The 26,880-nt window shown below is 29.5% G+C and overlaps 6 protein-coding genes across 10 annotated transcripts; 2 read left to right on the plus strand and 4 right to left on the minus strand.

Annotated features, from left to right (window-relative positions):
- Window positions 1-1,592: 1,592 nt before the first annotated feature.
- On the minus strand, window positions 1,593-5,692 carry LOC126858612 (serine/threonine-protein phosphatase 2A catalytic subunit alpha isoform). Its single transcript, XM_050609099.1, has 6 exons — window positions 5,364-5,692; window positions 3,618-3,827; window positions 3,140-3,403; window positions 2,876-3,048; window positions 2,619-2,726; window positions 1,593-1,991 (listed from the first exon to the last, which is right to left on the minus strand). Exons 1-6 carry the CDS (start codon window positions 5,463-5,465, stop codon window positions 1,919-1,921), a joined length of 930 nt encoding a protein of 309 aa, XP_050465056.1. The 5' UTR covers window positions 5,466-5,692; the 3' UTR covers window positions 1,593-1,918.
- A 1,765-nt stretch (window positions 5,693-7,457) lies between these two features.
- Window positions 7,458-10,296, minus strand: LOC126858586 (protein phosphatase 1 regulatory subunit 7-like). Of its 2 annotated transcripts, none has more exons than XM_050609051.1 (5): window positions 9,747-10,296; window positions 9,521-9,660; window positions 9,172-9,368; window positions 8,522-8,993; window positions 7,458-7,695 (listed from the first exon to the last, which is right to left on the minus strand). In XM_050609051.1, the coding sequence occupies exons 1-5, from the start codon at window positions 9,757-9,759 to the stop codon at window positions 7,495-7,497; spliced, it is 1,023 nt and encodes a 340-aa protein (XP_050465008.1). In that variant the 5' UTR covers window positions 9,760-10,296; the 3' UTR covers window positions 7,458-7,494. The 2 variants fall into 2 exon arrangements, with proteins under 2 accessions (XP_050465008.1, XP_050465017.1); XM_050609060.1 differs by having other exon boundaries at window positions 9,521-9,657; window positions 9,747-10,294.
- A 473-nt stretch (window positions 10,297-10,769) lies between these two features.
- Window positions 10,770-13,520, plus strand: LOC126858573 (alpha-methylacyl-CoA racemase). Of its 3 annotated transcripts, none has more exons than XM_050609039.1 (6): window positions 10,770-10,788; window positions 11,349-11,463; window positions 11,650-11,785; window positions 12,014-12,157; window positions 12,439-12,685; window positions 12,771-13,520. In XM_050609039.1, exons 2-6 carry the CDS (start codon window positions 11,356-11,358, stop codon window positions 13,273-13,275), a joined length of 1,140 nt encoding a protein of 379 aa, XP_050464996.1. In that variant the 5' UTR covers window positions 10,770-10,788; window positions 11,349-11,355; the 3' UTR covers window positions 13,276-13,520. The 3 variants fall into 3 exon arrangements, with proteins under 3 accessions (XP_050464996.1, XP_050464988.1, XP_050464978.1); XM_050609031.1 differs by having other exon boundaries at window positions 10,783-10,801; XM_050609021.1 differs by lacking the exon at window positions 10,770-10,788 and having other exon boundaries at window positions 10,963-11,463.
- Window positions 13,521-13,522: 2 nt separating this feature from the next.
- On the minus strand, window positions 13,523-20,747 carry LOC126858544 (mediator of RNA polymerase II transcription subunit 15-like). Its single transcript, XM_050608957.1, has 12 exons — window positions 20,331-20,747; window positions 19,883-19,970; window positions 19,532-19,583; window positions 18,789-18,983; window positions 16,711-16,970; window positions 16,434-16,592; window positions 16,202-16,320; window positions 16,029-16,120; window positions 15,792-15,953; window positions 14,644-14,929; window positions 14,366-14,468; window positions 13,523-14,060 (listed from the first exon to the last, which is right to left on the minus strand). Exons 1-12 carry the CDS (start codon window positions 20,387-20,389, stop codon window positions 13,728-13,730), a joined length of 1,908 nt encoding a protein of 635 aa, XP_050464914.1. The 5' UTR covers window positions 20,390-20,747; the 3' UTR covers window positions 13,523-13,727.
- LOC126858623 (uncharacterized) lies at window positions 16,978-18,795 on the minus strand. Its single transcript, XM_050609106.1, has one exon. It carries the CDS (start codon window positions 18,169-18,171, stop codon window positions 17,317-17,319), a length of 855 nt encoding a protein of 284 aa, XP_050465063.1. The 5' UTR covers window positions 18,172-18,795; the 3' UTR covers window positions 16,978-17,316.
- Window positions 20,748-21,437: 690 nt separating the features above from the next.
- On the plus strand, window positions 21,438-26,824 carry LOC126858529 (uncharacterized). Of its 2 annotated transcripts, XM_050608939.1 has the most exons (10): window positions 21,440-21,693; window positions 21,819-23,219; window positions 23,384-23,748; window positions 23,831-24,175; window positions 24,286-24,544; window positions 24,706-25,124; window positions 25,255-25,491; window positions 25,601-26,076; window positions 26,194-26,305; window positions 26,381-26,824. In XM_050608939.1, exons 1-10 carry the CDS (start codon window positions 21,678-21,680, stop codon window positions 26,534-26,536), a joined length of 3,786 nt encoding a protein of 1,261 aa, XP_050464896.1. In that variant the 5' UTR covers window positions 21,440-21,677; the 3' UTR covers window positions 26,537-26,824. The 2 variants fall into 2 exon arrangements, with proteins under 2 accessions (XP_050464903.1, XP_050464896.1); XM_050608946.1 differs by lacking the exon at window positions 25,255-25,491 and having other exon boundaries at window positions 21,438-21,693.
- Window positions 26,825-26,880: the final 56 nt, after the last annotated feature.

A 26,880-nucleotide genomic window follows, 5' to 3' on the forward strand; every position in this document is an offset into this window, starting at 1 on the left:
ATTAATTAATTCTGGTTGGTACCTATTATTTTGCTGTACTTTTAATCAAACTTCGTCGCATTATAATACTACAAATGTGTTTTTGTTCTATAGGAAAAATTTATTCTTATTATTGTAGAGTCCAGAGAGAATATATTACGTGTATACGCATAGTGTATAGAAAATGAAAAACAAAAGAAAAAAAATGCTCAACCTGCATTGTGCAGAAGAAGGATCGCGAAGTTATTTCCGCGCTGCGTCCTGTGCTATGGATTTACAGTCTTAATAAATTGCTATATAATGTGCATCTTACACATTTCAAGTTTGTCTCGCCATCCATTGTCGTCGCTATTGTGATTGCTTCATTATGCATTATGTTTGAATTGTGATGCTTATTCCTATAAATACATCAGTAGTATGTATATACGTTTTTCATTTTTCTCTTAACCGTTCATTATACACGATGCTCCTGCGTACGTTCAATGAATATGAAATTTGACGCATTGGATTGCTTTGGCTTGCATTACACATGTTTATTTACCAAAAGCATCATTTTATATCTATTAATTAATAAAAAGATCATCAGTAGGTTTACAAGCAATTGTTCTTTTAATTTAACCAATGTGAATGCACAGATTCACTTGGTATAAAATACATGTTTCACTTTAGGAGGCAGATAGAATTGATGCAAAAGTTTTCCATTATATTTCTAAATTGTCATTCATTAACTAGTACAATGCATAACTGAACTCTTTGTAATTGCATAAATTAAAAAGCATGTTCATGATATAAAAAAAAATATATTTAGTTAACAGAAAAGTCAATCAAAGGCCAAAATAAAATTTCTCACTGTATACCATTAAATATAATCATTTTTCCTAAATAAAATGAAAATATTTTAAGTGTGTGAATATAGATATATAAATCTCATTAATTTTCTTTTATTGTATTATTGCGTAAAATTAATATTATGAATTAATAAAAAGGGACTTCAATAAAAACAAGTTTTATATTCGCACATTTTAAAAATTTTTATATCATTTAGATAAAAATATTTACTTTTTATGCTAAAACTAATGAATACCACATATAAAATTAATAGAGGACTATAATTCCAACAAAATTATTGTCTAATGAGTTCATGTGTAATGTAATAATAAAGTTTAATATTAACTTTTATCATTAAGTTTTTTATTAAAGTTCTTTAATAATCTCTATACATGGAAATTATATTATATTTATTGAATTTTTATACAGCACAATTTATAAGCATGCTAATTTATCTGCAATTGCATCAACTCATCTTTCTTTCAAGTGGAACATTTCATGCTTCATTCATACCAATAATAATAAATGTGACACTTTCTTAAATATAAATTATGATCTTGGTATATTTTTTTTGGAATCTTGCATGTGACAAATAATTGGTTTAGAATATACGAGATGTTTTGTGTACAAGTATAATTATTCTCGATGAAAGTTTTAACATTCTCATTCAAGATTACAAAATAATACCATTTTATCAATATTTCTACCTGTTACGCGCGAATGTATGTGCATATTCAGTTTCTTTATAATAAAAATACAAGCGGATATAATAAAAGTTGTAAAACTCAATGCTACAAGTGAATTTTAATCGATACGTGTGTACATTATTGTATTCTTTTTTCTTCTTTAGTGTACAAGTAATGTTGTGTCTACATGTATTGTGTAAGGCACGCACAAAACGTGCGTGTAAACTATTCTATTTCTCAATGAGACACCACAAAGTGAGCCATGATATAATACTTGGAGCTATATGTGGTATATGAGAACTTGTTTGAGCCTCACACTCATTTAGCGATGTTCTATTATAGTTATATTATCTGGCGTCACTATAAAGTCAGGATCGCGCATTTCCATTCCCCTACCTTGACACTTAGCCCTGAAGCCTAATCTCTTAGAGGAAGTAATCTGGCGTTCGCCTGGTAACATGTGGTTCTCCACGTCTCGGTGCTGGGTCAAACTGTAGGCTGTGATAAAAATCAAGAAAATTGTGTTTTTATTATACTTTTATAATTTGAAAATATTTTTGATCACATATAATAAATTTTTTTTTAATACAATATAGCACATTTAAGATTATTATACATATTTCATACATTTATGTTATACATTTAATATTGTATTAAGTTAATTAAGAAGAAAATATGAATATATAATAATATATGTGTATAATATATTTTAATAATGCAACTTGAAAATAAATATGTGTAGTTTAAATATACAGAATGTCCAAGACAACGCCCTGTGACAACGCTCGTGAGCAGATAGAGGACAGTAAACTGAACAGAAAAATCCTTTACCATTTTGCAATTTTCGCAATAATTATTGAGATATTAATTAAAAAAAAAATTGGCGAATGAGCGTTTCGCGCGGCTAGGTCATGGGACGTACGCACTAAACGTGACAGTGGCGAGCTTCGTAATGTCGCACGGCAACGAAAAGTTTGGTATCCCTCTCGTCGCGAGACCAAACTTTTCGTTGCCGTGCGACACTACGAAGCTCGCACTGTCACGTCTAGAACGTACGTCTCATGGTCCAGCCGCGCGATAGCTGCGTGTTCATTTAATATATAAATATATTAAAATCATACTTACAATGAATATTTTAAAGCATCATCCAATTCCATGATAGCAGCTTGATTTCCGCAACGATAACAGTAATTAGGTGCAGAAAATATAGTCACAACATTGCGGTCATGACACCTGAAACAACATGTTATAAGTGATATTTTCTTCTCCTATTGCAAACTGTTTATAAAATATTCGGTATTAGGCTATACACACATGTAGTAGAAAAAGAACATAGTTAAATATTTTAAAACTAAGTAAATAATATTGATGTTTGTATGTACCAATTATAACCCTCCATGACCAATTGATGAGCTCGTGACACGAGTGTTAATCCATTGGAGTGGTTGAATGTTTCAGAAATATCTTGACCAAAAGTATATCCTGCCCCACGTGGTGAAATACCCCACCCTCCTCTATCATCTGGATCTGACCATAACAGATCGCACATAGGACCCTATTAGACAACAGACGCGATTTATGATGATAAATTTTCTTATCACACATAATAGATAGAATTTACAGGAATAATAATAGCAGTTACTAACTTCGTGTGGCACTTCCTGAAGACGATCTAGAGCACGTATATGATCTAAAGTATCAATCGATGGCGATAAACCACCATGCAAACAAAATATTTGACCATCGACCAACGCTGTTAGCGGTAAATAATCGAATAGGTCTGTAAAGAACTTCCATACATTGGCATTCCCATATTTACGTAGACATTCATCGTAAAATCCATACACTTGTGTGATTTGTCTCGACTCGTGGTTGCCCCGCAAAATGGTTATTCTTTCTCGATATCGCACCTTTAGAAGTACAAAAAAAAAAAAAGAGAGGAAAGATAAAAAATGTAATAAATTTGATAAATATTTAACCCAAAAAAATGTATATAATACATAGATTATAGAAAATAACGTCTGAATGTAATTAACAAATATACAAATATACTCCAAATTATGATTATAAATTATAGATATCTTAAATTATAATATAGAAATTTATTTACATATTATATTATACCTTAAGAGCTACAAGTAAAGTGACAGTTTCGACCGAATAATAGCCACGATCAACATAGTCACCCATGAAGAGATAATTTGTATCAGGTGATTTGCCACCTATTCTGAACAGTTCCATCAAATCGTGGAACTGTCCGTGTACGTCTCCACATACTGTAACGGGACATTTTACTTCTTGTACATTTGATTCCTTAGCTAAAATTTCTTTTGCCTGAAAATTTCAAGTATTATAGAATAAGATGTTCTGCAAAAGAGAAAAAAAGAGAAAGAAAAAGAGAGAGTTCCTGCAACTGTTAAAAGACAGAAAAAAGTAAGATAAATTACATTGCAAATAAAAAAGGAATAGATTACTTTACAAATATATGACAATGTAATAATAATTTAATATTTAAATAATATTTTATTGTATTAATGTTAATGTTTGATCAGAAAATAATACCTGTGACATAAAATAATGTGTAAACATTTAAAATAAAGTAATGCAATAAAAGAGCAGGTCATTTAAAATTTTAAATTATCCTATTGCCATATTAAGAAATATTTGGTAACACTTAAACAAATTTCTTTCTACAAATGGATTTCAGTTGTCAGTTGCAGATACAATAATTGGCACGCATTTAGAAAATTAGATACTTTGGCCAATTGGCACAATATATGAATACTATGTAGCGATACATTATTGTGAAGTGTGTTACAGCTATAATATCATCTTCAAAGGTCTAAATATAGCCCATTTAAAAATATTTATTTCATTATCTTAATATTTACCATTAGAATTTAGAAACTGAAATAATTAGAAACTGAAATAATAATCAAACAAAAAATTCTTTATGCAAGAAATTATTTGTATTACGCTACTACTTTAAAAAATTTTACTAAAATATATCAAGATTTGTCGTAGTTGCAGTTTGAATACAAGAAAATTTTAGCTAATATTCTATTCAATTTTAAGCAACTATTACTTCTTCATGTTAGTTTAAACGTAATGGAAAAATATCCCAGTTCTTTAGATATTGATTCATAGCAAACAAATACTTCATTAATCAACTGCCTACATGATCAATAGAAAGATAAGAAAGAATGACAGATACTACCGCTGATATTGTAATATTATATATTATTGTAATCTGGAAAAATGATAACATTGTTCATCTCTTGTAGAAATTGTCAAAAGATATACACTTTAGCAGAAGATGTATAAATTAATTGCGACAACAGTGAATATACACTTGTTGCAGAATTGCATTAACAGGTCTAAAATATATATATATATATATATATATATATATATATATATATATATATTTAAAATAATTTTACACATACACACACGTAAGCGCGCGCGCGCGCGCGCGTTGGCGTATGCGTGATGTAAAATAAAGTCATCGATTAAGGATTGCAAATCTCTTTGCTCTCAAGAACTCGATTTTTAGATTTCAATATCGATGTCCCCGCGATCATCGAGAATAAATATCAAAGACGTTGGGAAATCCCAAGTATCATTTGGAGGAATTTATTGATTCTTGAATTCTCGTGAAATGAAAGCGAGTGCTCTAATGAAATACGTGACATTTCAACGAGCCATGTTTGACGGCAATGCACGCGCTAGCCGAGGTCGGTACTGTAGCACACAGTGTTCCTATTAGAACAGCATGCGATGCAATCAAACTGGAATCATTTAATCATGCGATGCGAAACGCGAATGGGATCATATGGAATTAATCGATTCCGCGAAACGATTGAGTACCTTATCGCAGAGAGTTTTCACTTGGCTCTCTGTCAGTTGTTTGCAATCGTTTAATTGTTCTATCCACTGGTCGAGTTCCTTGAGCGACGCCTTCTCCTCCATTGTACCTGTTCCCGGGTCTACACGGAATTTAACACACGGTATAAATCCTGCACACCTTCACTATCGCATGTAATCCGTCGCCGAGCGAGCACCTCTAATGCGAAACTAAATCATTCGGTTCTTCTTTCCCAGCCACTGGCACGAGAGACTCCCTCAACACAAATATCCCGTAAGAACGGAGAGCAGCGCTCATTCGCACAAAATGGCCGAACGGCGAGCCCGAGCGCTGGCGCGGTGACGTCAAATCGTACTCATGCGCAATGCGTGGTATACCGTACATCCCTGCCAAGGCCGAGGGCCGAGAGCCGAGACCGAGGAGGCCATGGCCGAGGCCGACGTCCGCCAATCGGAATCGCGATTCGAGGCTCGTCCGACTAATAGCGATTGATGACATCGTGCCCATGACCGCGTGATTGGAGACGTAGCAAACAACATTAGACCGGATCTACAATAGGTATAATACTACTTAGGCCAAATCTACAATAGGTGTAGTAGTAAGCCTTAAGCCATAAGAAAATAATCAATAATAATTGATTATTCTACTTATATTTGACTGTGATTGATCAATTTCTTATAGCTTAAAGCTTACCATACTTATTGTAGATTTGGGCTTATTACACCACGAGTTGCGGATTCGGTTGCGGTTGACAATCGACTGAATTGACCAATCAGAGTAAAGCAGTTTGCCAGTTGAATGATCAATCTGCATAGATTCGCACCCTAAAGCTCATATCAGACTATGCATTGAAAATTGAAGATTGAAGATTGAAATTTGATCGAGATCGAATTTGAAGGGAATCGATTATGTAACTTTTTCTCTGCAGCGGAAACGTGAAAAATTTTACCATTAATTCTAATGGGAAAATTTTTCACTTTTTACGTTTCCACTCTAAAGAAAAAGTTACATGATCGTCCCATGATCCCCCAAAGCAGTGATCATGTAACTTTTCTCCAAAGGCGGGAAAGTGAAAAAATTTCCCATTAACTTTAATGGCAAAATTTTTCGCTTTTCACCTTTTTGTCCTAGAAAAAAGTTACATGATCGACTCGCAAAACGAAAGAAACTAAAATTTCTTTATTCTGATTGATCAAAATTCAATTTTCAATTTTCAATCTCAATCTTCAATGCGTAGTCTGATGCGGGCTAAGAAAAAGTGTCGTACGAAAAACGGCGGATTTTTTTAGACTTTTCTTTGGTATCAAATATATCAGTGTAAATTAGACTAAAAATGAATCGCACTGATAACGAAATAAAAAATTTATTTTTACCAGGAAATTTTCAGGATATAATTAATCTTCCATCATCTCCTCTAATACACAAATCATAGTTTCAAATCAAGTTTAACGATATACATAATTGAGACATTTAACAGTGATTTATTTGGGTAAGCTTAGAATAATTGATATTATTCTTATACATTATAACAAATCGTTATCGCAAGAGATAGATCAACAATGTGACACATACAAAGCTGCCTTATACTCTTCTACAAAATGTGAATATAACTTATTAAATATATCGATCATAAAAATTCGGTTATCATATTTTAAAAAATTAAAAAATTATCTTGAAGAAAACTAAAATATTATATTTAAAAATCTATACATATTTTTTTATTATAATATATATATATATATATATATATATATATATATATATATATATATATATATGCAAAATAAGATTTTAACAAAAATGCATAATAAATAATATAAGTTTAGATTAAGAAACAAAAAGATATATATTGGAATCTGTTTGTGGAATAGATTGTATAGATAGCAGTTTCGCATTTGTTCTTTCAATAAGGAAGAAAGATTTTAAAAGTAAGTTATATAAATAAAAAAAAAATTCTGTATTGAATAATTTCATAGTAATCTAACACCAAGCATGTTTTCAATATATAAGCATTATCATTAACCTTAAATTGCTACAGCAATCTCTATGAAGACGTATATCGGGAATTATAAAAGAAGATAACAATGCGATTTGAATTCCATTAAATTTCCATCTGCTGTATTTTACTTATCGTTATTCTCTCCACTGTTGGTCTATTTTTCTCTTACAAAGAGTTGCATCCAACTGTTCAAGCCATGGCAAAATTAACATAATTTTTCTTCTATAATTTGGATCCTTTGCAATAGGGTTATGCTCCAAATATACAGTCTGTAATTTTTTATTGGCTTTTAAAATATCCAACGTATTCCAGTCTTCAATTTCATTATTGTTCATCTGTAGATATTTAACATTGTAATAAATTTTTATTGTAATAATATATATTGTATAGTACATAGTAATATACAATTGTATAATACCCTACTAAAAAAAAAAAAAACAATTTTCATGCTCTAAAAATTGGGCTATTTTCAAACCATTTACACTCAATGAAAAATCATTGTAGACAGATTAAAAAAGCATTTTGAAGCTTTACGTTTTAATTTTAATACGCTACCAATGGTTTTTAAAAATTTTTTTATCTTTCTTATTTTAAAATAAGAAAGATAAAAAATAAGATAAAGATAGAAAGATAAAAATACACGTTGTTTTTTAAAATTTTGACATTTGCAGATCCGATAAAAAAATTTCTTCCGAAAAATTCAACTCAAATTCCATAAACTACATTTTGCTTACAAAATATTTTCGTTAAAATTTTCCTGCAATTTTTTTTTGACCTAGTTATACAATTTTAAGACTAAATCTGTATTTTTTAGAAATGATGTTGATATTCGACAAAAAATAATCGTAGATAAAAATTTAGAAAATCATTTGAATTGAATTAAATTTTTTGAGAAATTTTTTTATCGAGAGAATCAAAAATATATAATTTTAAAGAACAAAACAATGTGTTTTATTTTTTAACTCAAAACAAGAAAGATAAATAATTTTTTAGAATTACCAATATGTTAAAGTTGAAACTTCAAGCTTCAAAATGCTTTTTTAATTTTTTGTTTACAATTATTTTTTTGTCGAATTTCAGCAGTTTGAAATTAGCAATTTTTAGAGTATAAAAAGGGTTCCCTATTTTTTTTTTAGTGGTGTATATTTTTCCATAACTTACCCAGAATTCTTCAAGATTATTAAGATGATTTATATTTTGAATTTTTTTGATTTTATTATTAGCCAGATCTAATATTGTTAATTCTGGACAATTTTCTATGCCTTCTATACATGTTATACCATTTTCAGATAAATATAATTGATCCAATTTTTTTAATTTCTCAATATTCTCAATCTTTGTAATCCGATTACTTTGTAGACTTAATAATGAGAGGTTTTCCAAACTTTCCAAATTTTGAATTTTGGTAATTTTGTTTTTACCGAGAAATAAATTGGTCAATTTTTGGAGACCCTCTAGATTTTCAATTTCACGTATTTTGTTGTCACCTAATTCCAGTAATGTGAGATTTGTCAAGTGTGAAACATTCTCAATATGTAAAATCTTATTAGATGTTAAAAACAACTTTTGTAAATTTAATAAATTGTTTAATCCTTCTATCTTCTTAATGCGATTAAATGATAAGTCCAAAAATCTAAAATCCATAAATAATATTAATAAAAATATATATGTGCAGACAAGTTATAAAAATTTAGTATGCATATATATATATATATACATATATATATATATATATATATATATATATATATATATATATATATAATTACAAATATACATTATTCAATGTTACAAAATTAAAATCAACATACTCCAGATTCACAAGTGCAGTTAAATTTTCTATGCTCCTAATTTGATTATCTCTCAAATCTAATTCCACCAAAGTAGTAAGCGTATCAAGATTTTCTATTTTCTTTATAAGATTCCATGTAAAGCATAATCTGCGTATTTGTGTCAGTGGCTCTAGATTTTCCAGTTTGGTTAATCTTGAATGGTTGAAATCTAGTTCCTAAAATATATTAATAAGAATAATCTTTTGTTAAAATAAAATGTTCATAACACACACATAAATACAATATATTATATTCAAAAATCTTTTTGGAAAAAAATTTATTAGATTCTGCTAATAATTAGAAAAATAAAATAATAAAAGTCACAAACTTCACTATTAGGATCTATAATTAATATTTTGTCAGGCTCCTCAGATTCCTCTCTCTCGTTTTGAACTACCATTTTGGCGGAACCTTCACTTTTGTCTTCTTCTAAATTTTCTTCTAAATCTTCTTCTAAATTATCTTCTTCTAAAATAATTGGATCAAATCAAACATAACCTAATTTTTTACGAGATGTATATATAATTAAAATTTATCATTCGAATATATTATACCATGATTAGCCATTATTGGAGAAGCACGATGAAAGGTGATGGTATAATGAATAAGTAAAGATATAATAAACGATTGGCTGTTATTAATTAAAATCACACAAGATCACTGATGTTTATGTCAACCTTTTGTTAGCTGATATTTTTGATAACGCACTATAATCCATTAGCGATTCTCTCTCTCTCTCTTTCTCTCTCTCTCCCTCTCTCTCAAAATGTTATAACACAATATTATAAATACTGTATTATGTGAAACGACAGAGAGGTAAAGAAGCTCAAATCACACTTAGAAAAGAGAAATAACCCACATACATAAAAGCTCTCTTGTAATATAAATAACAAATCAATCAAACGCTAAATGAAGCATGATATTCAAGAACGCCAAGTATCGGGCGTATCAGATGTTCCACAATATCAAAAAAAAGGGCGCCAAATACGGAGTCATCTGACGTACGGCAATTCAAATTTGCCATAATGTATTAATGCACATGCACAGGAAAATCAATCAAAAACTTAACGATATAATAAATAATAGGTTTGCTCATGTTGCTTGCAATTCTCAGAAATTTTTAAACTTAAAACCAAATAAATATATATATGGCATTTTCAAATAGACCAGTTAATCTTGGATTATGAATTCATGTCTTTTATTGGCAGAGATAATGCAATGACGTCATTACTTGCATTGGCTTTGCCAACAAAAGACATGAATTCATGATCCGAATTGAATTACCCGTCCATCCAAAAACGCCAATAGATTGCATTCCGTATAATTCACTGACAATACTGCCAGCATATCTTTGTTATTCACCGAAAGTTATATAAAGGCCCTTGCACAATGCGAGGGGAACAAGAGAAAGCGATAGCGATAGATGATATCCAATGAGAGATCTGCTTTTTTGAAAATGCAGAGTTCTCATTGGATATTGCTTATCGCTATTGTTAATCCTTTGTTCCTATTGTTATCATCTCGTATTGTGCAAGGGCTTTAAGGATGATGACATATTGACAACACTGTCAGTGAATTACATATTCTTGAACATAGGCTGGTACTCATAGTCAGTTCTTATATTTAAAACCGTCTTCCAATTTCACCACCTTCGGTTAAGTTAACCGACGGTTAAAATCAGCAGGGTGGCAACAGAAAATAGAGGTGAAGGAAAACCAAGCATTCTTATCATTTCAATTGCCACCCTGCTGATTTTAACCGTCGGTTAACTTAACCGAAGATGGTGAAATTGGCCCTACGAAATGCAACCATATATTCAGATATATTTACTAATAACTAGTGCTAATAACTAGTAAAAAATGGGTGCTTTTAGGAGACACAACCGTAACATCATATTCATATCAACACTACAATGTAGTATCGTATCAACACTCGATATTGATTTGTTGGTGTGGAAGTAAAAACCAATGTTCGATTCTTACCCAAAGATTGTGTCTTCTGAACGCATCCAATGACACATCATATTTTTTATTATACTTATATATTTTATCAAAGTAAAAGTTTTCCATTGCGCGAGCAATAAAAATCTTATGAATCTATTTTAAATGTTTTCTTAAAAATTTTATAAAATTGATATTTTATCGATATATGTCCAGAAGTAATATGATTCTGAAGAAAATAAAAGTCTTGGAATTAGCTGGGCTTGCTCCAGGACCCTTTTGTGGAATGGTTTTATCAGATTTTGGGGCATCCGTTATCAGAGTAGACAGGGTAATTAAAAAAAAGTAGATTTTATTAGAATTTTACTAAAATATAAAGTACGTAGTTTATAATTAAATACGAGTGAATGAAAATAAATAAATATTATTTAATCATTATTATTAAATTGTATAATTTGTATGTTGTAAACATTTTGTACCCAACAATTATTTTATTCTTATTTTTGTCTCTATACAGATTGGAACTCAAATGTTAGATTGTTTGGGCCATGGAAAAAGATCAATAGCATTAGATTTAAAATCTGAAACAGGGATCAATATTTTTAAAAAATTAAGTGACCAAAGTGATGTTGTTATTGATACATATAGAAGAGGTATATGTATATGAAAATATATCTATTTTAACAAATATATCTTATTTAACAATTTTAATTTTTGAAATAAAATCTATTATGTTAACAAGTAATTTATAATAATTTTAATTTAAAATAATTTTTAACTTTGAATTTAAATTATATACAATAGAGTTATATCAATATACGAATCAATAAAGAACATAATCTTTAATTTGTATAAAAACATATATAATATATGTACTATAGGTGTCATGGAAAAATTAAAGATTGGACCAAATGACCTTATGGCAACAAATAAAAAATTGATATATGCTAGATTAACTGGATATGGTCAAGATGGCTTTTGTGCGGATATGGCTGGTCATGATATTAATTATCTAGGTTTATCTGGTAATATATATAATATTATAATGGTAATATATATATAATATATATATATATATATATATATATATATATATATATATATATATTTGTATATATAATATAATACATGTATATATTTCATTATAGTTAGTATAGATATACTATGCTTATATTGGAATAAATATTGTATTAATATTGTATACTGATGAATTTTTTATCATAACACATTTCTTTACAAATAGAATTCTATTATTTATCTTGTGAGAATGTATTATAAATAATGAGATATAAATAATTGTTAATAGGATTGCTATCTTTATTTGGCCGATATAATGAGGAACCTACACCACCTGTTAATCTAGCTGCTGATTTTGGTGGTGGTGGTTTAATATGCGCCCTTGGTATAGTTTTAGCACTATACGAACGAACTAAAAGCAACATTGGGCAGGTAATAGATGCATCAATGGTAGAGGGAACTGCATATTTAGGCTCCTGGTTATTCAGAAGCCAAAAGATGCCTGGCATATGGGGAAATCCACGTGGCAAAAATATGCAAGTGCTTCTTCTCGGAATATATAAATATGCTCTTGATTTTATATTTTTTAAAAGATGTTTCTAAAAGTATCTTTTCCCACAGATTAGATACAGGTGCACATTTTTACAATACATATGAGACGAAAGATAAGCTTTATATGTGTGTTGGAGCGCTCGAACCACAGTTTTACGAAATTTTCATGGAGAAGCTTGGTTTTTCAAGTGACGAGATACCGCAATTCGAAAGTTTCGAAGATAATCGTCGTAAAATCGCAGAAATTTTCAAAAGAAAGACTCAGGCAGAATGGTGCGCTATATTTGATGGCACTGATGCATGCGTTACACCATTGCTAAGTTTAAAAGATGCTGCATCATACAGTCACAATAAGCAGAGACAAGCATTCACGATTGTGGGAGATGACATAATCCCAAATCCTGCCCCTCGCTTATCTCGTACACCTGGCATTTCTAGAGGAACTTGTAGAAACCCACAACCTGGTGAAAACACTATAGAAATCTTAACCGAATTAAAATTTCAGTCTAAGGAAATTGACAGTTTATTATCAAATGGGTTTGTTTATCAAGCACATCATGCATCTAAAATTTAATATGAAAATTATTTTACAATAATGAATATAATATTCTATATATCACACATGTGTATGTAAATAAACAATAATTAAGTAAAATGGGAAAGAGGAATAAAAAAAGAGAATATATAGTATAGCAAAAAGGATTTTAATTCCTATCTTTGTATATACCGATAATTGTTTGATATAAAATTTAATAAAAAAAAAAAATAATATAATAGGTTATTATTATTATATTACAAATATAAATCATATAACATTAACATTTAAGCTTTTTACATTCTCCCTCCTTTCTGTATATTTTATTGACTATAAATTCTACAAAGAATTTATTGTAGAATTGGCAAAAATATTGCAGAATCAATTGTTCATGATAATATAAAAAACAATTTGCCATAATTAATTAGAGCAGTCGTACAAAACTGAAAAAAGTATACAACAGATAAAGAAAAACTTTACATACAGATATACTAAAAACCCATCAGTATTGTACTGGCAGTAATAGACGTTTCCCTCGGTGCGCTAGCTTGCCGCACGCTCATCTCCCATGTGTCCAATAGCTGAGACAGCGAAAAACGACGTGGTAGTTTTGCAACACGGGCATTCAGGGCCTTCTGTACAGCGCATAGGAATGCCGTTGCTTCATATTCATGCGGAGCCATGACACAGCGAGGTGGTGTTGAAGGGTAATCAGCTGGGACTGTGACCGAGATCGGTGGTACACATGGAAGATGACGATCGTCGAGCCAACATATTAATTGTATGCATTTAGATCCATTTTGCTGCGCTGGATCTAAACTAACCTAAAATGAGAAAATTGTTTTATTAGTAATATTTATATTGTATAAATATTTTTTATTATTTTAATTATCGTTTATTATAATAATCCTCGAGATAAAATTCTACATGTATAATTCTACACATATGTAGAAAATATTTTAACAGAATCTATACGAAATATATCTATAAAAAATTAGGACATTTATATTTACAAATAAAAATGTGCAACAAACAGTAGGTATGTTTGTCATAAATATGAAATTTTTAATAAATATATCGCATGGTTTGAGATTGTCGAAAATGGACTTAATGAGATGTTGTTACATACCTTAAACCGCTGGTCCAACCTAGCTATCTCTCCTTGTAACACATCTGGTATTTCACTAGGTGATTCTTCTACTTTTTGCTTCTTCAATGGTGGTGGCAAATTTCTATTTTCATAAATATAATGAAATATGTATATTCCCATTAGATTATAAATTTATTATTAATAATTTGCATACATACAAATCAGAGTGTACACATAACCATATACACATTTGGGTGTTTTATACATTCATCTATACATGCATGTACACATACAACCATAATGTATATAATACTTACTTTATTTCAGGTCCAAATAAGGCATCTAGGCATGGTCCAAAGGTACGTTGCAATGTGTGATTGATTACTGGGCTCTGAAGATGTGTGCTTACAGCTTCTAATAGCGGACTGAAGATTTGGTGTTCTTTCAATGTTGTTACCGGTGGTCCTACGCTACCATCTCCTCTCTTAAAATCCAGTTTTTCTAAGACAACTTCGCATTTCAGCAATGTATCTAGTGGCATACGTTTACTCGGATTTGATAGAATTTCCAAAAGCTTCTTCATCTTGCTAAGTTTATCGACATCTGTGGCAAAGAGAAGACTCAGTGTAAATATAAATATTAATGCTGTTTATACAAATTGTCGAAAAAAATATTAAAAAAGAATGCATACCATTAAAAATATTCATAATGAATGTTAATCATTTTTTTTCTTTGTTGAAAATTTCAGCCATGAAAATAATCCTATTATTTTATATGGTATTTTATTGGTATTTATAATGTTAAAAGTATATGTATATACAGGGTGTCCGACGTCAATCGCATCATCCGTTATGTGCAGGTAAAGCAGATAAAACTAAAAAGAAAAGTCCAATACCACTTTGTTATTTTTGCAATAATTTTCGAGAAATTAATTAAAAAAGATCGACAACTCGCGTGAGTATAAGCGCGCGGCGAGAAAAAAAGGCCCAAAGAGAACCCAAAAGTTTGTGATCGCTAGGCGCGCGACAAAATTTTAGGAGCACTCTACAAATGGTTACATACGAATGATATATAACAATGGATTCTCACGTCCTAGTAATCACTTCGATGGGTTGCCTTTTTATACTCACGCGCTTATATTCACGCGAATTAGTCGATCTTTTTTAATTAATTTCTCGAAAATTATTATAAAAATAGCAAAGTGACAGGACTTTTCTCTTCAGGAGTTTTACCTGTTCTATCTGCACACGACCGGTGATGCGATTGACGCCGGACATCCTATATATAATTCTGAGAAATAAAATTTTTTTTTAAATCCAACAAAACAAACAATTTTATCCAAAAATAAAAAAAACGCTCTATAAAAATTAAAATATAATAAAAATTATAAATAAAACACGAGTTAGTAAAATTATTATTACAGATAAAATTTTCAACATGTGTATGCATGTGTATATATTCTTACTTCCTTCGCTGCTCATCTTGGCAATCATTCTTCGTAATGGCTCTATGTATTTGCTCAATTGTCTGACTTTATCCCTGTAAGCTTGATCCTCTTGCTGAGGACTAGGTGTAGCACCTACACCTCCAGGAGTATTTAAGGAACTGCTTGGAGATGGTGCCATACCTGATTTAATATTTTATGATTTCACATTCCAATATATATTTTCTTATATTTAAATCTTAAATTATTTGAACTTACCTATTGAATTTACAGAACGTGATGGCCCTGTCATGATGGCATGTTGAGAGCTTGGTGATGGTACTAGAGCAGGCGAGGCTACCATCTGATTGCTATGAAAATATTTTTCATCTTGTTATGAGATATGCTCTCATATGTTTGTTAAAAATTGTATTTGAATGTATCAAGATTACCTTGATGGTGCTCCTAAACCAGCTGGACTTGGAGCCGAAGGAGACGGGCTTTGTCTTAGGAATTGATTAGGCGTAACGTTACGTGGACCAGGGAATCCACTATTCATCATTTCATTTGGCTGATAAAAATAGAAATAAAGATAATTTTAATAGGATATTATCAATGAAGATATTTATCATTGATGAAGAATGATATCAATAAGAATAATAAAAAAATAAATGTGCCAGGTACTTTTCTTTGAATATGATTCAATTGCTGCTGCATTTGTCCAGGACCCAATTGCCCAGGACCGATTTGATTCATTTGTTGCGGCATGCTCGTTTGTATATTGCCTATTGGACCCGCGATTTGGTTATTTATTTGACCTGGTAACTGATTCTGCATTTGAGACTATAACAAAAACATACATAAAATATTTCTTTCTTTCAAATACTTTCTTTTTATATATAGATATAATTACTAGATTTATTAGAATAAGTAAATGATGCTTATATATGAATATGTATACCTGCATATTTTGTTGTATTTGTCCAGCGGACAGTTGACCCATCTGTCCAGGTACTATTTGATTCATTTGTTGAGGAATATTTCCTTGTCCCATTTGATTCATTTGAGTCAACATAGGATTGTTTTGCATAGTTTGAATTGGACCCATGTGATTCATTGGACCACCAGTTTGCGATGGCATCATACCCATACCTGGCATTTTGTTCTGCATGCCAGGCATATTCATTGGTTGACCAGGTCGTTGATTTAAACTTTGCAAAACTAACGAGAAAATATATAAGATTTCAAGTACTATTTATCATTTAGAGGCAATATTTTCGTACATGACAACCTTTTCATGTATTTGTATGTATTTCAACAAAGGTTTTAAATATATATTTTAATAATATTGTGTGTCATATAAAAAAAAAATATTTCGAATCCGAACAATGTATTATAAATCAAAAAATGTAAGATAAATTTAATAGTTGTATCAATTTACTATATAAATCAATTTATTCTATCCATTAATAATATAAATGTAGAAAATGTGAATATAGAGAAAATTTTATATAGATTTAAATAAATACACATTACATCTATGACAATAATCTGTAATAACAATCCTTTACATTCTGGCCTTTAAATTTTCTTGTTCTATATGAAAATTTTCTTCCTCCATAAATCTTTTAAATGCCATCTCTAAGGGAAAATTGTAAAAATTTTTCAACTTTAATTTTAATTTATCATTATCTTCTTTTATATCTTTCGATGTTATACTCGTGCGTATATACTCGTAGGTGATATTGCAAACTTGAATATCCTCATTTAACGTTAGTTTTACGACAATCGTATCTCTGATGTTTAATTTTCGCAGACCGCTTGGCCATGCGTTTTCTGTAAATATTAATTCTATTTCTGAAATGGCATTAGAATTAATGAAAAATTGCATATCCTTATAAATTCTTCTCGCATTATACATAAATTGGTGTACAATGGCAAAGCGATTCATGTAAGCATCTATTGATCGTTGTATTTCATAAATTATATCCAATATTTTTTCAGAGATAGGATGATATGTGCCGGATTTAAGTTTATCATTAAGATCGATCACTTCTGGTACAAAAGAATAACCTGGACTGATGTACCATTTACAGCGGAAACTACAATATACAATTGTTATCTTGAATTTAAAAATATCTGTGCCAAGTATTTCGCTGTTCCCTTTATACTTGCATATATATTTTACAAAATTCTTGCCCGATTGTATTAGTATATCTTTCACTCTTTTCTGATATATTTTTTCCAAGTCATATCGCTGTATTAACCAATCTTCATATAATGTTTCCTTCTTATTTCTTAATTGCATGTATTTAGATTCATCACAATTGTCTATTCGTTTATTATCTGAATCGTAAACAGGCTCATTCGCGTATTGTTTATTCGCATATTGTGCGTAATATATATTATTTAATCGCTCCATTTGTTTAAGTTACATTTGTATAATATGTTTCGACTTTAAATACGATAGCATGATTCTTTGATATTTTATAGCTGTTTAATTATATATTCAATGTCTATCATATTTAACTATTTATACCCGACTAAAGACGCTTCAAAATACGTCTTAACTTGCAGCCTGTTCAAGGTCAAGGTCATCATAATATTTATTATAGGCAAACTTATATCTCTCCTCAATCAGATAGACTTATTCTTTTTCAATCAAAAATTTATCTCAAATGATATCTATTTATTGAAATAAAAGCCACCCTGCCCTGCTTAAATAGAGTGATTATAATGAACAAAATTTTAAAATATTAAAATTTAATATAATATGTGAGAAGCAAAACAAATTTTATTACTATATTTATTTATCTATTATCCTATGTTTATAATAAATTGTCTATCAACTATTATGTTATATTGTCCTCATGCGACAATATCAATGAATAAATTATTTTTTGTATAAACATGAAAAAAATCACTAATCAATTTATTTGATAGAGTAAAAATATATCAATTAATTATACAATTCTAATGTACTCTGTGATATCATATTATTCCAACATGCTTTTATAATTTTAAATGTTTATTATTTACGATTAGTTGCAGTGTTTGCAGGTGGTTGCGGAATTATGCCCTGATGATTAGGACCTGGTCCTCCCATACCCATCATTTGATTATTTCCCGTTCCTTGACGCGCCAATGTCTGTAAAGCACCGATTGGATCTGGCATGCCTTGATTGTTAGTGCCAGTATTACCTGGTGCGTTACCAGTTTGGGCTTTTTTAGTATCTATAGAAAGAATTGAATTCTACTAAACTATATAAAAAGAATATATCTATATATAAAATAAAATATATAGTACAGAATGTATATATATATATATATATATATATATATACACATACACACACACAAAATAATCGCAAAAGTAATGCAAATGTTTGTTTTTTTTTTTTAAATAATGATATAGCAACACTGGACATCAATGCTATAATTAAATGTAAATTTTGCAAACACAAAACTAATATACATATAGAAAAAATATTAACATATAGTTAACAGTATAATATAATTTCATAATAAAGCAACAAATTTTTTAAATTACAACTGAGAAAGAATGCACTTCATTATTACTTAGTAGTATAGATCATAAATTGTCTGAAGACTTCAAAGACAATAGATATCAAATCTCTCTCTCAAAGAAACAAAAAAAATAATTGCATATATTAATTATTAAATGCTAATACTAAAATCATCTTATAAAAATTAGTCTCATTACTCTTACGATAAATCTCACGTATATTATTATGAAGAAAGTATAACTTAGGAAGCTTTACTCATTTCTCTGACATGAAGAATTAGTCTGGCAACAAAGCCCAAGTATTCCTCCTACAAGAGAAAAGAAATACATTACACGACAATGTTGTAAGATTTGCTGGAAAACAATGTATAAAATAGTGATACATTTTATTGCATAATATATTAATTGTAAATAACAGACTTTTAAAATGTTGATTGTTATAACAATCTTATTAACACAAACTATTTTAAATATTGTTAAAGCTAAAAAAAAATATAACTTAAAAATTATATAATATAATTTTATAAATATGTAGGAAAAATAAAATATAAAAATATATAAAATTACTATATATTAAAAATTTTCCAAATAGTAATTTTAAACAAACCTTAGATTTTGCCTTTTGGAAGACATGATTTTCCATTTCGATACTATTTTTTGAAGTAGGCATCCCAGATACTTGTATAGCTTCATCTCTGTCAAAAAAATATCATTAGAATTACATATCAAACAAAAAATTAAATAGCTTTTTTAACAGCATATATGTTATAAGGTGAAAGGAAAGGAAACGAAAATAATCAATGGAAAAATTAAAGGAAAAAATAAAAAGGACAGTTGAAAACAAATCTGTTAAAACTATGATATAAAGTTAATATAATGCTTTATATTCATGAACAAAACTTATACTTATTTTTATTTTTGAAAAATGGGTTTTTACATAAAAAAAATTTAAGATATCACTCTCTTTGAATCACTAATGTCACCTTTCTCGCTCCTCAAATACAGATAATGTTTTCATCTTGTAAAACTTGTACGAAAGATGCAAAATAACTTACATTTTTGCGATTACGCTCTGTCGAAAGCTTTGAGTTTTCCATGAATCATCCGCGGCCATAATTTACGAATATATGACAATTTAAATTTGTTAAAATTTGTCAATAATATTCACTATAACCTACAATACTTCTTCTTTTCATCTATGTGGCTAGTTAGGCTTCTGGACGAATATGTCTATACGCAAGTTGATGAATAAAGCGAGGAGCACACACTTTTGCATAAGCGCATAATCATAAACATAAAGAAATTGATTGGTCCACAAATATATGCATAAGGAAATGAACCAATCAATTTCCTTCCCGCTTAAAGCGGGGAGCACACACTTTTGCATAAGCGCATAACAATAAGCATAAGGAAATTGATTGGTTCATTTTCTTATGCATACATTTGTGGACCAATCAATTTCTTTATGTTTATGGTTATGCGCTTATGCAAAAGTGTGCTCCCCGTTTAACCTACATGAATACACCATTGAATATTGTACTATCATATCGGAAACCAGAATGTTTAATTGTTCACGACCATGCCCCCTCCACTACTACCGCAGTTGCAATGAAGAAGGCATTAACTCTCCTTCAGGCCGTATTACACTACAGATTACTGGCTCGGTTACGGTTGGAGTTATGGTTGACAGTTGCAAATTGACCAATCAGTCGGCAAGCTATTTTGCTCTGATTGGTCAACCCACAATCATCAACCGTAACTTCAATTCTAACAGAGCCCGCAATCTGTAGTGTAATACGGTCTTAACTCTTCCTTCATTATTGTAGCCAATCAATTTTTCTCTCTAATGGAAAAGTTGTAGATTAGGATGTTGGCTACCGTGTCTTTTGCCGCGCGGTAGGCACGCATATATGCAATAGCCAATGAGACCTTACTTAAGGCCATTGCACGTGAAAAAATTGTAGTCGTAATCGTAAAACCGTAAGCAAATCAACCAATCACAGTTAAATATTCTAATTGCGTTTAGAATGCTTGATTGTGATTGGTCGATTTGCTTACAGTTTTACGATTATGACTAAAATTTTTTCACGTGCAATGGCCTTTAGGCTGGGTTCGGGGAGCACGCTTTTAGCGCTATGAGCTTGCTCTATCCTTGTTTAACTTTCAATAAATAACAAAGATAGTGCACGCTCATAGTGCTAAAAGCGTGCTCCCCGAACCTAGTCTTAAACAATCTTTAATATAAGAACGGCTTTATAAATACCGGCTGCCGACTGATGTCTGCTTCGATGTTGAGATATTTTTTTCTGATAATTATATATATATTTTATATATTTATATAATCAATAAAATTACGACGAGTACTGTAAGATAAATCAAGAAATTTTAATTAAATTATCACAATGGCGTTGTCAAAGGGTAAGCGAACGGTTTCTACAAATCTCCATCGAAATACAGATGAGATACTATATAACCTAAAATCCACTGTAACTAATAATTGTGCGCATTTTATAGTAATTTTTTATGGTAATACAATGTTGCAGCATTATTAAAACGTTTAAATTCAGATGACGATCCATTGCCAAAACGTTTAAAATTAGCAGAAACTGCATTTTCTGCTACGGATCTGGCACTTGTTTGTAAAGAAGACTTGCTCCTGGAATGGTTGTGTAAAATTTGTGTCATGGATCGACATGCTTGGAAAAGTTTGAATAATTGTTTAAAATCTGCCCACATTGACATTAAGACCAATGCGAAACAACGTTTGGTCGATATGCTTGCGCAAACATTACATAGTGATATGATAGATGTATATGAGGAAGTTCTTGAATGCTGCAGCTTAATTCTTGCTAATAATAGTATGCGACAATATTTTACAAACGAACCGAAGAATCTAGGTTTTTTAATAAAAACCTTATTTAATAATGTATTTGAGCATTCCAGCTGTCATAATGCGATGCAAGAAGAATATGATCAATTACTTGAGCCATGTAAATTATCACGTACAGAAAATTATGCTATAATAAGCATTATTGAAAGTTTAATGCAAATATATAAATTGATTGCCACAAAAAACGAATTAAGATTAGTCTTTATACAGGATATTTTATATCCTATGTGTAATTTAATTGATCACAGACATACAGATAATACAAATAAGCTTGGTGTAGTGGCGTACAAATGTATTCAGCAATTGTTAATCAAAGAAACCAAACTGATGCGAAATGAACAAATCTCAAAAAATGTCCAAACAATGTTCTCAGACTTATTTTGCACGTTATCTGAAAATGTGGAAACATTAAATTTTCAGAGTAATTTTCTAACATATCAGTTTATTTTTCGCACTGTATTAGGCACTTACAAATTAGATGCTGCTTTATTGGATGCATTTTTCAGAAATCTGATTAATTCTTCTGGGAAATATAAGTGGGAAATCTTGAATGCTTTCCTCAAGTTACTAAATAACGTAACACTCGACTTTGATAATATTATAGAAAATGTCACACTCTTCGAGTATTTTCAGAAAATTATAAGCGACATTTTAACATATGACAATATTACATGCATACATTATGGTATACTTACGCAACTTTCATATATCAATCCACTATTGATAGAAAAAAATATTCCAGATATTTTTAACAAAGTACTAATGAAAGAACAAACTAATGATTACACGAACTTATTAATCGCTGTTTTGCACTCCAGTAAGAAATTGAGACGCGAACAAAAGTTGATCTCGCAATTGTTAATATCATTGAAGCAGCATTTGACAATGAGAAAAACATACAAAACGAATACACCATTCTTTTCATATGAATTTAGAATAAAACTGAGAGAAACAATTAACAACTTTTCCAGTTCACAAACGATTGCAACTTTAAAAACATTAATATATTATTTAAATATAGATTGTGTAGAATTGTTGGAATGCAATACTTCACGTAAGAATTTTTATATTTATAATATATATATATATATATATATATATATATATATATATATATATATATATATATGTGTATGTGTGTGTGTGTGTGTGTATACTAAAATTATTTTATATTTCTCTTCTTTAAATATGAAGGATAAAAATGTATTAATATTGCAGGTAAAAATATATTAATATTACAGGCAACGGTAGAATTACTTGTTGTATTTTTTGAAGGTACACAGATTTTTGAATATATTAGAACATTGTCCACTCATGAGAAGTTTGTTAATGATTTAGACAAACTGGGAAATACTTTATCATTGTTGATAAACAAAGCATTGTGTTTAAGTCATGATAAGAATGTTATCATATTACTATTAAGTGCAGTGCAATCATTGAGCGAAATACAGGATTTGTTGAAATATTATGTACCAAAAAGTGCTGATACGAAGAAACTATTGTTCCCAATTCTGGATGATCCTTGGCAACAATTAATTCAGAGAATAACTAATTTCGGAGAAGATAATTGTAAAAATATCATGGTACCTGTTATGAGAATTCGTCATATAATATATTCAATTCTTAATTAATATTTCTGCAAAGCTTATATTTGTATAATTTCAGAATAAACTTATTTTACATCGAATTAAATTGAATACATCAAATGAACCTATTAAACTTCATGGTTTAATAGGCGGTCTCGAGTATGCTTGGAGTTCTATTTTGAAATGTAACGCAGATATACTTCCATTATTAAGTGACAAAGAGATATCCAAAGTAACATGTTTATTATTGGATGATATAACATCAAGTGAAAAGAATTTTCATGAATGGCTTGGTTTATTAGATAATGATTGCCTTCAAGAAAACAGACGCTTTGTAACATATCTCTTAAATCATATTTTCACCCAAATTGGACACTGTTTGTCATCAGGATGTACAAAATCCATTACAGAACACATTAATACTGTAAGTGTAAATTGTTGCTGATAATTTTTCAAGTTTTCTAATTAATAATTGTAAATTAAAATTATATCCCTGTCGAAATTTTCTAATATTCTAATTATAAAAAATTATAGGAATTGTTGATGAAAAATGAACATGATGATATGCTGGGAGTGTTGCAAATTATAAAAGAATTGATATCACAAGAGCAATGGGTTCAAATGACAAATGCAACTTCCTCTCAAATAGAATTACATTTGGAATTATTACTTCATTTACCATTGATGTATTTTAATTCTAATATAAGAATGTTAATATTTCTGCTTGTATATTCTATTAGCAGAGAGTGTGAGAAAAATGAAATATTGACATTATGCAAGATGATCTTTTCAGGTAATTGTATTTCTTTGAAATTGACATTCTTATGTATGTTGTATGTTTTTTCTTAATTTTTTAGTTACTATTTATATATGTAGAGAAAGAGAGAGAGAAATCTAGAATTACATAAAAAATTTATTTTAGAATACATAATAAAAATGTTGCAAATTTTCTAGATTTACTAGAAAAAGTCGGAATTGACATATTTCAATATATAGAACCAATAATGTTTGTAAATCAATTACCACAAAATAAAGCATTTTTGAAAGCTTGCGAATTCTCTCTTCGCAATGTGAAAACATACGCCACTTTCAAGAATCTCATAAAAAATTGTACTCAATGCAAGGAAACTATGTACAATCTTTTGGAATGTATGGAGATGGTTAAACCAAAACTAGATGCAGAGCAAAAAATTATTTTTAGAAAGGCAGAAAAAAGATTAGCTAAAGCTATTTTAAAAATATTACCTGAAAAAATAAACAATGCTTCTGATGTAAAATATTTGACAGCAGTGTTAAAAATAACAGTATCAACTGGAGAAGCTTTTGATAAATTGAAAAAATTAACTGAATTAACTCTCGAAAATATAATCACAGTAAGTATTATAGAAGAAATTTTATATATATATATATTTTATTTATTTTATTTTTTTTTTTTTTTTACACATTTACCCATATTGTACTTTGGTGTATTTGCTAAAACTAAACTTTTTTTTTTTTCCACAGAGGGAGATAATAGGAAATATAAATAACACAAGTAATAATACATTGTTGCAACAAAGTATACAATTGGCTATTATCGTTTTACGACATCGCAAAATGTTCGAGATCCAAGATACGATCATCAAAAACTTATGGTTTATAATATTGAAGCATCCTTGCAAGAATTTACTTGAAGCGTTATTGACGTCTCCTGAATCAAAAGAGTTTTATGAATTTTTAAGATTACTGTATATTAAGACAGTAAATTTCCCCCTTCTCTCTATTAATATATGTTATTAATATAATAATTTATGTTATTAATATATTACTAATATCTGTATATATAATTTGTAATATTTTTCTTATATAGATTGATAGCTTGTCACAAGCAGATGAAACAGCATGGACGAATTTATTTGTCATTTGGAGCAGCATAATGAAGACAGACATGCGAATCAAGCGTAACAAAGCACGTTTGCATGCAATCAACAAATTATTTGAAATTGTGCTCTCATTGGATATTCCTGACAAATATTGGTCAGGTATATTGCGCTTATCTCATGATATAATCAGTATTAAGCACTTATTTATTCCCGATATTACAATTGACCTTATTGTACTGGTCAGTTTAAAATCGCTTGTTAAAGTAAAAATATCGTCATGCAACAATGTGCTTGTCATCTGTGAAACACTGATGAAAGTCAAAACAAATTTGATAATAGACAGATTACCTAATTTATTGTTGTTATATAGAAATGTAATAAATATCATTGTCCACGCATCAAAAAGCGTGTCTGATAAATTTGATGAATATCGATTTAGATGTTTCGCGCTCGATATCGAAAAGTAAGTTTAAATAGTTTAATTAAAAAAGTTTTATTCGCTATACATCAGAATATATCGATGTATAATTTGTTTATAAATGATAATTTGACAAAAAAGTAATAGATGTTTTGCCGATAGACTTACAGGCTTATTGATAAAATTGAAAAAAGATATGATTCGACCAAGTCCCTATGTGATAGCTGATTTTTTGCAACTGTGTGTGGAAGGCAGTATACCATCTTATATTAAGGTAATACCTTTGGATATGACTTATTTTATTGAATTAATTTTTTAATAACAATTGTGTCACACTTCCATGTTGCAGATGGCTTTATATAATTCTATATCTCAATTAATTAGTATTTGTGACCAGCATGGAATTGCCTTTTTATCACGTACATTACCAACATCATTGCAGGAAGTTTTTAAAGTACAATTAAATACATTTAATAAATTTTATAAATTCTCTGGCAAGATTTAAATCTTCATTGCTTCTGTGTAGAAGAGTAATTTGAGAGTACTTTTCACGAAAGAAAGAAATAACTGTATAAAAATAGATTAATATTGTATAATATGCTCCATGTGTAAATTTATTTTTGTAATCTTTCCCACACGCACACGCACCACATGCGCGCGCTAGCGTGATTATATATTTGTAAAAAAAGAAAACTAAATAGGATATTTAAAATGAAATAATACAATTCAAATAATATTATGTATATAAATAATTGATAACGATTTTTTTATTTAATAAAAAATTCATACAATATATGAGTTTATTATTTCACATTTGCATAAAATTTCCAATAAAAGTGATTCAAAGCG

Source organism: Cataglyphis hispanica, chromosome 2 (genome assembly GCF_021464435.1).
Source record: "Cataglyphis hispanica isolate Lineage 1 chromosome 2, ULB_Chis1_1.0, whole genome shotgun sequence".
Classification (NCBI taxonomy): Eukaryota; Metazoa; Arthropoda; class Insecta; order Hymenoptera; family Formicidae; genus Cataglyphis; species Cataglyphis hispanica.

Coding starts and splice junctions, on each gene's coding strand:
- LOC126858529 (XM_050608939.1), top strand. Junction 23,220..23,383: donor GTTGGAATGCAATACTTCAC/GTAAGAATTTTT, acceptor TTAATATTGCAG/GTAAAAATATATTAATATTA. Junction 26,077..26,193: donor TTCGCGCTCGATATCGAAAA/GTAAGTTTAAAT, acceptor TTTTGCCGATAG/ACTTACAGGCTTATTGATAA.
- LOC126858586 (XM_050609051.1), bottom strand. Junction 8,994..9,171: donor ACTGCACTTGTGAATCTGGA/GTATGTTGATTT, acceptor TATGGATTTTAG/ATTTTTGGACTTATCATTTA. Junction 7,696..8,521: donor ATAATCTTGAAGAATTCTGG/GTAAGTTATGGA, acceptor AAATATCTACAG/ATGAACAATAATGAAATTGA.
- LOC126858573 (XM_050609021.1), top strand. CDS start 11,341: ATGTCCAGAAGTAATATGATTCTGAAGAAAATAAAAGTCTTGGAATTA. Junction 11,464..11,649: donor CCGTTATCAGAGTAGACAGG/GTAATTAAAAAA, acceptor GTCTCTATACAG/ATTGGAACTCAAATGTTAGA. Junction 11,786..12,013: donor TATTGATACATATAGAAGAG/GTATATGTATAT, acceptor TATGTACTATAG/GTGTCATGGAAAAATTAAAG.
- LOC126858544 (XM_050608957.1), bottom strand. CDS start 20,389: ATGGCCGCGGATGATTCATGGAAAACTCAAAGCTTTCGACAGAGCGTA. Junction 18,984..19,531: donor TCTTCATGTCAGAGAAATGA/GTAAAGCTTCCT, acceptor TTCTTTCTATAG/ATACTAAAAAAGCCCAAACT. Junction 16,593..16,710: donor AAATACAACAAAATATGCAG/GTATACATATTC, acceptor TTTTTGTTATAG/TCTCAAATGCAGAATCAGTT.
- LOC126858623 (XM_050609106.1), bottom strand. CDS start 18,171: ATGGAGCGATTAAATAATATATATTACGCACAATATGCGAATAAACAA.
- LOC126858612 (XM_050609099.1), bottom strand. CDS start 5,465: ATGGAGGAGAAGGCGTCGCTCAAGGAACTCGACCAGTGGATAGAACAA. Junction 2,727..2,875: donor GTCATGGAGGGTTATAATTG/GTACATACAAAC, acceptor ATGTTGTTTCAG/GTGTCATGACCGCAATGTTG. Junction 1,992..2,618: donor GATGCTTTAAAATATTCATT/GTAAGTATGATT, acceptor TTTTTATCACAG/CCTACAGTTTGACCCAGCAC.